Source organism: Trichechus manatus, unplaced genomic scaffold, assembly GCF_000243295.1.
Source record: "Trichechus manatus latirostris isolate Lorelei unplaced genomic scaffold, TriManLat1.0 scaffold00050, whole genome shotgun sequence".
In the NCBI taxonomy this organism is placed as follows: domain Eukaryota; kingdom Metazoa; phylum Chordata; class Mammalia; order Sirenia; family Trichechidae; genus Trichechus; species Trichechus manatus.
In genome coordinates, this window is record NW_004443986.1 from 16,243,730 (window position 1) to 16,254,294 (window position 10,565).

Consider the following 10,565-nt stretch of genomic DNA (forward strand, 5'->3'; position numbering starts at 1 on the left):
AGCGGGTTTGGTTTTTGGTTTTTTATATGCATGTAGAATAACTGCTCAGAATAAACCTTATGTTCAAATTTTGGTGAGTTTTGATTATTTTTAACCATCTTAAAGACATCAAAAATTTAAATGTATATTGATAATAGCCCGTGTTGGTGAGTGTGTAGGGAAAGAGGCGTTCTTATACACAGTTGTTGAGAGTTCCAGTTGACACAGCTTTTTGGAAGACAATTTTAACAATAGCTTTAAAAAAAAAAAAAAAAAACCCACAGACCCTTCATCCAGTAGTTCAACTCTCCAGAATCTATTCTACACATACAACTTGCATTGCCTGTCATTGCAGCATGCTTTATCGTAGCAAATAATTAAAAATAGCCTAAATGGCCTTCAGTTGGAAGTTATTCCGTAAGTGAATTAAGTACATTTTCATAGATCCATACAAGACACCACCAAATAGTGGTATAAAAAAACCAAAGATCTATGCACTGACATGGAAGGATCCCTAAGAAATATTGTTAAGTTCCCAAAGCAAGTTGCAAAACATTATCTGTGATGTGACATCATTTTTGTAAATGTTTGTGCTGACTATTTACAAGGAAAAGTCTGAAAGGAGACATACAAATCGATTAATGGTGCTTTTTGTTTTTCTTTCTTTTTTTAGGTAGAAGACTAAGGTATACATTATTGAATTGTTGGACTTTTCTGTTTTTTAACAATAAGCAGGTATTACTTTTAAGTTTAGTAAGCACAATAGAGGTATTAAGTTATTTTTGTCCTGCTGCTGATCTAGAAGGAGAACTTTTATGAAGCGTCTTCCCTATTACCCCCTTGCCCTCTCCATCAAGCTTTCTCCGAAGCTGACACCATGGGCTAATAATCCCAGAATTCTTCATCTCTCCCTGAAGATGAGAACTGTAGCACTGTCTTTTCAGGGTTTAGTTACTTTAGCACATAAAGTTTTCTCAAGGTTGCTTTCAAGAGTTAGTCAGCACCTCTGTCCCCTTTTACCAGGTTTTCTTTTCTTTCTTCTTCTTTTTTAAATATGTTCAAATTCTTTACGGGTTCATTCCAGTGGTCTTGTTACCTATTTTCGTAGGGTTCTGATCATTTTCCAAGCGTCCGTGCCTTTTTTATCCCTTTTCCTCCCCCTGTTTAATGAGAAGAGGTGCCTAATTTCCAGCCTGCTTAGAATGACTTGGTTTAAGTTCACTTCACAGCATTTTGAAAAGAGGGCCAAGGAAACTGGACATGGCCTTTTGCTACAGAAATACCTGTTTCTTTTCTTTTGTCTTCACACTTAGCTCTTCTTGCACTAATACTGTGCCACAACTATACACACTGCATGAGTTATTACAAAAGTAATGTTTGTTGGGTCTTTTTACATCTACTTTATTTTCAAGGTAGTGATTTATTTAGACCGTGTATTCAAAAAAATAAGAGAAAAGAAACCACCTAGCACTTTCACTAATTTATTTCTCATTCATTTTCATTTTTATACAAGCAATATGTAGGGAAAATTATAAAATACCGGTAAGCAAAAGAAGAAAAAAATAGAAATCACCTGTATTTTCACAATTAGGTATAGCAACTGTTAATAGTTGGGTTTATAGATTTCTAGAAAATTCATATGAATATAAATACTTATCTTTTTTAAAAAAATGGGATCATACTTAATAAATAGTTTTGTAACCTGATTTGTTTAATACTTAATGATGTAGCTTGAACACTTCTCCATGCCATTAAAGGTAGACAATAATAGCAGCAGTTTATTATACCCCAAGTGCCAATTCAGATATCTTATGCATATTAACCCATTCAATCCTCACAGCAATGCTATAATCTGGGTATTATTATTACCTCCATTGTATAGATTAAAACAAAACTGAGGCACAGAGAGATTGAACAATTTGCCTGTGGTCACACAGCTAGTAAGTGGCAGAGTTAGGTTTTGATCCTAGGCAGTCTAGCTTCAAAGGCTGTCCTGCTGACCACAGAGCTATGATCCAAACCATCATTTCCATGGTTATAACATATGATAATTTGTTTAACCATTCCCCTCTTATTGGTCTTTTAGGTTGTTTCCAGTTTTTCCCTATTTTAAACAAAGCAACAATGAACATCTTGTTCCTATGTCTTTGTTTATGTGTTCAGTTATTATGTTAGAATTCTCATGACTAGAATTGCTTAGTCAAAGGGTTTACACACTTTTTTAAGGTTTAGGTAGGTATTAGTCAACGGTTTTAAGCAATATGTTTTCAAAGCCTCTCTGATCTTTTTACTGCATTGTTTCTTTCCCAAAATTAATAACAGTCTGTTGGGTTCAATTATACTTTTTCTTAGACTATAGAGCTTCTACCATTCTACTTCCTCTCCTCTCCTTCTGCGTTATACCCATTTCTCTAAAATGTTTAACAAAATAATACATTTTCAAAAAGCATCATGCCTTATGTTGTCAGTTCTCTCAATGCCTTTCATCTCCTTGATTTTAATTATGAGGTGGAGGTAGAGGCATAGATGGAATACTGTCCCACTCTTCAAACTACATATTTAGTACCAATACATTATACAATTTTTTTTCTTGATTTTAATATATGTAAATTAGGATGGTATCTGTCTTAAGTTTCTTAGTGCTGCTGTAACAGAAATACCACAAGTGGGTGGCTTTAAAGAACAGAAATTTGTACTCTCATAGTTCTGGAGGCTGGAAGTATAAGTCAGGGTCTCGGCCATGTCAATTCCTCATAGTGACCCTATAGGACAGAGTAAAACTGCCCTGTAGGTTTTCCAAGGAGCGGCTGGTGGAGTCAAACTGCTGACCTTTTGGTTACCAGCGGAGTTCTTAACCACTCACCATCAGGGCTCCTCCTTGTAAGTAGGCCTGGGCATTCTTTGGTTCTTTGGTGATACTCACACGGCATCTGTCTCTCCCACTATGTGCTCGTCTCCATGTCTAATCTGCTGTTTTTATAACTAGTATATAGGTTTAGGACACACCCTACAGTGGTATGGAAACCCTGGGGGCATAGTGGTTAAGAGCTATGGCTACTAACCAAAAGGTTGGCAGTTCAAATCCACCAGGTGCTCCTTGGAAACCATATGGGGCAGTTCTACTCTGTCCTACAGGGTCACTATGAGTCAGAATTGAGTTGACAGCAGCAGGTTTTTTTGGTTTTACACTGGTATGCCCTCATTAACATAACATTAAACTGCATTATGGAAGGTCCTTACATTACAACTACAGGTATAGAGGTTAGGATTCCAACATATATTTTGGGAGGACACAATTCAATCCATAACAGATGGACTGCCCAGTATGCATGAATGATGTATCGGAGGCAGTTGGAGCTCCATGCTCTAATCCTGCCTCTGCTTCTCAACTGACCTTGAGGAAGCCACTTAATTGTTCTGTGTTTCATTTTCCTCATCTGCCAAATGAGGAAGGCGGACTAAATGACCTTGAAAACCCATTCAAGGTTTAAAAAAAGAAAAAAAAGATGTCAAGCTATCCAAAAGTGAAGTAGACCTTTGCAGAGTATTGTGTAAAATTGGGGCAATTAGTGTGTGTTGTGAGGTGGTGTTGGAGGCAACTAAAGATTTGTTTCAACATATTGAAAGTGTTTTGTGCCTTGTCACTTAACCGAGGCCTCCTAACAATGTGCGTTAGTGGTTTGTGAAACCCGTCTCTAAGACCAAGGTAATTATAGTTGTTCCACTGAAGCATGACAAATGGCCTCTCACTTTGAATTCTTTTATGGCAAAGAAAAACCTTCAGTGACAGCAGCGTAGAACTTAATTACAGGCTCCAGATCTTGAGGGCAAGAATAGCGACTGTCATTGGGTCTAGTCAAGGAAGAGAAGGCAAGAGCACAGGCCCACCTTGGGAAGAGCCAGGACAAGATGATGTAACAGTGACAACACAATGACATTAACCCTTTGCTGTGGACTCTGACTCATGGTGACTCCATGTGTGTCAGAGTAGAACTGTGCTCCATAGCGTTTTCAAAGGCTGATTTTTCAGGCTGATTTTTCAGAAGTAGATCACCGGACCTTTCTTTGGAGAAGCCTCTGAATGAACTCAAACTTCCACCCTTTCAGTTAACAGCCAAGCGTGTTAACTGTTTGCATCACTTAGGGCATTTATTGAGAATTTACTATTTGCCAGGTTCTGTCCCAAATGCTTTATATACATTATCTCATCTAATTCCCACAATAACCCTAAGAGCCAGGTTATGAGATCGGTACTTTTATTATCTCTTCTTTACAAAGATGAGCACTGTGAAGCTCCTAAGAGAAGTTAAGTAAAATGTCTCAATTTATTCAGCCAGTAGTTGTCAGAGGTAGTATTTGAACCCTGTGAGTGCATTCATTTATTTAACACATAATTTATGAGTGCCTATCACATGCCAGACACCCTTCTAAGAGCTGCTGATGCAGAAGTGAATGAGGTAAAATTCCCGCTTCTATGGCGTGTGGCTAATAGATGGGAAGAGACCAATAATAACAAGTCACCAAATCAGTAAATACTTTCAGATGGTAATAAGTGCTATGAAGAAAAACAAACAGTGTGTTAGGAGAGTGACCAGTGCAAAGAGAAGGCTACTTTAGGAAAGGCCCTGGGAGGTGACATTTGACCGAGCCCTACGTGATGGAGAAAGTCAACCATGCAAAGATCTAGTGGAGAGCATTTCACACAGAGGGTCCACAAGGGCAAAGGCAGAGGTGCTCCGAAGAACTTGACTTGTTCTAGGAATGAGAAAAGGCCAGTGTGGCTAGGTAATAAGTGAAAAAGGGGTAAATGTATGCCGTCAGGTCAAAGAAGGGGGCAGAGACCAGATGACGCAGGACCTCGTAGGCCGTAGTAAGATGCTTGCATTTTATTCCAAATGCAGAAAGAAGACATTGGAGGGTTTTGAGCAAGGATGTGTTATGATCTCCAGTCTCTATAGGTGACTTTTTATACCTCTATGTTATATTGCCAGAGTCCCTGGTGGTGCAGACAATTAATGTGCTTGCTGCTAACCAAAAGATTGGAGGTTCAAGTCCACTCAGAGGCACCTCGGAAGAAAGGTCTGGTGATCTACTGCCAAAAAAATCAGCCATTGAGTATCCTGTGGAGCAAAGTTCTACTCTGACACGCATGGGTCGTGTTAGTCAGAGTTGACTCAACAGCAACTGGTTGGTTTTATGTTATACTGCCAATGAGGAGCACTTGGAAAGGGATAAATTTCTTACGTAGGACACAGGGCAGCTTAAACAAAATGTAAAAAGTTAGGGGTCAGTGTTTCAGATAAAACAAAATCTACAATTTTCATAGAAAAACAAGACTGAAATGGACAGTGAGAGGTCATCTAATATAAACTTCTGACTTTAGGTATGCAAATCTTAGGTGGACTATTTTTAAAGATCTGCATAAAGGGGACGACCTCATCTTTCTTAGGATCTTCCCTCAATGTGTAGAAAGTTGCAGTCTCGGTGCTGGACATACTTGACCACTTCTTGTTGTAGGAGCTGTGCTTCCCTCAAAAATAAATTTCATCCAAAAAAGCAAGACATTACAACCTTGGGTATGTGGTATCTCAGCAATTTACATTTTTATGCAAGCTGGCATATGTGCGGCACCCGTGTGTGTGTGTGTGTGTGGGCGCGCGCGCGCGCGTGTGTGTACGCGCACGCACGCGTGTGCGTGTGTGAGTGTTTTAATCTTTATTTATCTTTGAAAAAATATTTTTGAGAGTGCCATCAACATTTTAACACACAGGGCTTGGCTTCTCTGGTGGGAGGGCATTGTATGGATGGTCCTAAAATTTTATTGTAAACTCAGCAGCTTAATTTTTATTTTATTTGAACGTTCTTTATAAACAACAAGCATGTTAACCCATTAAAATTGGTTTGTGTCACATATAGGATGAAATTTATTGCTTGTTTATTAAAAGCTCACTATATAAGAAGGGTTTTCTTAGTTTGATGAAAGTATTGAGAGTTGATAGCCCACTTTTATTCAGCAAGCTCAGTTTGAATGACTGTATAAGACATTGCTACTGCACTGTATTTGTGTGTGTGCCTTTGCAATTGATTATTCATATGTAGGATCCTAAACAAAGTGAGGCCTAAAGATACAGATTTATTTACATAAAACCACCTTTGCAGACATTTAGTTGAGCACTCTGATAAAGTGGGCCCCAGAGAGCAAGACACTAATTGTGAAAAAATTTAATTTAAAGTTACACAAATGCAATTGAGCAGAATTTGGGCAAGATCACCACTCGCGTTAGTTTTCGTTTATAAATAGCGTGTTTGTTTCTCAGGGGAGAAAGAAATCTCCTAAGGTGACTAACCTACTTTAATGCATGAGGTTAGAACAATTCTATTCCTTTATGTGAAAGTAAGAATAAGAACGCTAGTAGCGTAAAAAGGACAGGCTGTGTGATGCCAAGGAAAGTGCAGGACAGCACCCCCAACCCCCGGCCAAGTTCCCTTATCCAACAGTTGCCATTGAGTTGGTTCTGACTCATGGCAACCCCATGCGTGTCGGAGTGGACTGTGTTCCATGGAGTTTTCAGTGACTGATATTTATAGAAGGAGATTACCAGGCCTTTCTTCCAAAGCACCTCTGGGTGGACTTGAACCTCCAACCTTTCCGTTAGCAGCTGAGCCCGTTAACCATTTGCACCACCCAGGGACTCCTCCTTATCTAAAGGTGCTGAACTAAAGAATGCTAAGTTCCTCTTCAGCTCAACCTTCCATGATTTGAGGAAAAGGATTTTTTCCCCCTGCTGTTTAAGCTAGAGAATGTTTTACGAAGCCCTTATAGCTCAGGAGGACTATACTAACTTCGTCAGAATTACAGATTCAGCTGTCAGCCCTGAGAGTGTTGAGCCGACTGAACAAGCAGATTTTCCCATTGTCTGTTTTCTAGATTGATGAATAACAATTTCATCCTTTGCATTTTGTCAGAACTCTTCCACTCTGACACTTCTGACTGCTGAGAGGTTGTCTGGAAATTTTCTAAGTCACACATTGGAGTAAATTCAAGGAGATAATAGGATTCCAGTTGAATCATCAGTGTCTCTGCCGTCAGACCTATTATTTTAGTCGCTGAGTTGGTTGAGTTGCACAACTTTCCAGAATTAATATTACAGACTTGACACTTTGTGTCTGGCTCTCAAGTCGTAATAAATGGGCGAAAGTTCTGATTGGAAACTATAAGAGAAATTATATGTTTATTATGCCAAGTTAAGTAAATACTGTTTGAAAGGATTAGTGGAGGGCACAATCAAGCTAATTGCTTTAAAAATCTTTTTTGATTTACTGGGCTCTATGAAAATGGTTAAGCAATTGATTCTGTCACGGCAAGTGATCTGAAGGAAGTGGTGTTGAGGTCACAAATGTTGTGCCGCATATGGCTGGAACTGTCCCATAAGTGAGCGGAGAGTCCCCCTGGGATGGGATGTGAGAGCTGCTGACAGACTGTTGTTCCCCTGGAGAAGACACATGTGGACAGTTTAACGTTCAGACTGACGGATTGATTTCTTTCTTTTTATTCTAGATGCTGAAGAATACCAGCCTCCAATATGGAAATCATACTGTGAGTATCTGAAATGAAAATCTCCTCAGGAAGTCTTTAGCAGGCCTGCCTATTTGAACGATTCTTGATGTTCATTTAGTGCACGCAAATAGCCCCACATCAGTGGCATGGAGAACCCAAAACCTTATTCTTCCACTAAGGAGAGGTATCAGTCAGAGGAGGACGAAAACAGCACCACTTCCCTGACCCACCCATTGCTGTCAAGTTGATTCCAATTCATAGCGACCCTATAGGACAGAGTAGAATGCCCCATAGAGTCTCCAAGGCTGTGATCTTTATGGAAACAGACTGAAATATCTTTCTCCTGAGGAGAGGCTGTTGGGTTTGAACTGCCAACCTTTCGGTTAGCAGCCAAGCGCTTTAACCACTATACCACCAGGGCTCCTTCCTTCCCTGACCAGGACCCCCAAAAGCCTGTGATCCATTTCAGGAATGCTAGAAAAGGGATATGTACATTCTGACTCTCTGCCTTTTTGGTTTAGAGCTTTTTTTTTTTTTTTTTTTTCACAGTTGGTCATCAAGGGTGAATGTGTTGATTTCGTAAACTATGTTCCTGGCTGATCATCCTAAGACTGTAATATCATATGACATTTATCACTCAAAAATGAACAGATAGCAGAAAGTAGTGTTTGGTCACTAAGGGTGACCCCTTAGAAACAGAGATCATATCTGAAAATTGGTCATCAGTTCAGCTCCTGTGGTGAAGGGAAGCCATTGTTATCACCTCAAACTCGTTTTCTTTATCCTTGGCATCATATGCCCAGCAAAGTAATTCTCCAGGGAGAGAGGGAAGCAGTGTGGTATGATGGAATCCCACTATGCCGACAGCCAGAGGATGCGGGTTCTTGTTCAGGCTCCGCTTCTAGGTAACAATATTAAGAATAATTATTATTACCGTCATTATGTTGCTGGTGGTGCTACTAGCCACTGAGAACCTGTCATATGCTAGCCACTGAATTCTCACACCAGCCCAAAGCAACAGGTACTGTTACTATCCCCATTTCATAGACCACGGCTCAGGGAGGTTAAGGAGCTTAGCTAAGTTTTCGCAGTAAGCGGTGGGGTGGCATTCCAAGTGGAGCCCAGAAGCGAGCCCGACTCCACAGCCTACAAATCTCCACACTTCTTCCTATTTAAAATTTATAAATGAACAAATATATACATATAGACACAGAGTTTATATGTACACACACACACATACAAGTATGTGTATTTTGATTACAGAGTCCCTGAGTTGCGCAGATGATCAAGCACTCAACTACTAGCCGAGAAAGGTTGGTGGTCTGAACCCAAAGGCCTGGCAATCTGCTTCTGCAAGGGCACAGCCTTGAAAGCCCTATGGACTAGTTCTACTCTGTACACACGGGGTCGCCACAAGTTGGAATTGACTCGACAGCAGCTAACAACAACAATTCTGATTATAAAAGCAATGCAAAGTTACATAAAAGACAAACATTATAGAAATACATAAAGCCAAAAGTAAAAATTTTCGACAATCTCCAAACCAGTCCCCATCCCATATTCTGCTCTGCCTTTCCCCTTTCCCAATACCTGACCTCTGTCCATTTTGGAAGGCGTATCCTTCCAATGTTTAAAATACACATGACTAAAATTAAGGGCGTTTTTTATTTCATTTTATAAAAATGGGTTTATGTTGTACTTGGTGTCCTTCAGCTCGCTTGTTTGACTTCACAAATATCTTGCTTATCTTTCCATGTCGGTACACATAGAGGCACCTTGTTCTTTACTACATGGATCTCTTCTTCCATCTGTGTAATAAAGGGGCAGTGCTGGGTCTCTTAGAGCCCTTCCAATCTCACGTTCTGTATTCTGATCTTCTGTTTTAAAAAGAAGTGCTAATGACTTAGTAATTGGATGTTTTTGTTTGTTTGTTTCCTAATGGAGTGTGAAGTGCTCTGACAGTAAATCAACAGAATATCTGTAGTGAGAGGTATTGGGATAGTTATTTGTGACTTACTATGCCTTACACACCACCTTGCACTCAGCCTTGCATACATGAACTACCCAGTAAATATTTGCTGAGTGAATGCCATCGCAGATGGCTTTACTGAAGCAAAAAGATGTCATTGGTTCAAATTTATTTCGCCTTTTTCTAAGAGTCCTTGGGCCACCCAGTATGTCTCTTAAAAGTATTTCTGAGTCCTAAAGAAGCTGGGAAGGCATTGCTAATTGCATGTTCACAGTATCAATTTTATCCTAGTGTACTGGATTTAAGTTCGATTTTTGGATACAACCAAATTGCATTTTATTTGTTGTTGTTATTTGTCGCTAGAATCTTGAAACTTCAGATATAGGAGGAACAGTTGAAGCCATTTAATACAAATGTAACGGCATATATGAACTCTGTCTTATTACTCCTAACTAATGGTCATCCAGGCTCTAGTTGAGGGCCTCTAATGCTTGGTAAAGTAGAGGGTCAGCAAAAAAGAGGAAGACCCTCAATGAAACAGATTGACACAGTGGCTGCAACAATGGGCTCAAGCATAACAACGATTGTGAAGATGGCGCAGGACTGGGCAGCGTTTCATTCTGTTGTACACGGGGTCGCTATGAGTCAGAACCAACTTGACAGTGACTAACAACAACAATAATGATGTGGAACTCCAAAAATGAGGGGAGTGTGCCATCTGCAATGTTATCCATGGTATCACATGTGTTGATCAAAGCCCTAAAGAACATTACTGAGAAAGACCTCAGTCTTGGTTGTTCCTCATCTATGAATTCTTTGAGTTGGCGTGTTGGACCAGTTATAAACTAACTTGACAATATATTGTCAAGCTCATGATACTCAGTCTTATTCCCAAGGCTATCAATCATTCATTTAATCTTTCAACAAACATACATTGAACACCTTTTTTTATTGTTGTAGTTTAAGTGAAAGTTTACAAGTCAAGTTAGTCTGTCATACAAAAATTTATACATACATTGCTATGTGACCCTAATTGCTCTCCCTATACTGTGACAGCAC

At 39.6% G+C, this 10,565-nt stretch overlaps 1 protein-coding gene across 1 annotated transcript in view; it reads left to right on the top strand.

Annotated features, from left to right (window-relative positions):
* The window catches only part of CHN2 (chimerin 2), a 349,869-nt gene that overhangs the window by 163,873 nt on the left and 175,431 nt on the right, over window positions 1-10,565 (top strand). Inside the window, exon 2 of the mRNA XM_004377494.2 lies at window positions 7,538-7,576. Coding sequence (XP_004377551.2) covers window positions 7,538-7,576 — 39 coding nt within the window. The remainder of the gene's footprint in view (window positions 1-7,537; window positions 7,577-10,565) is intronic.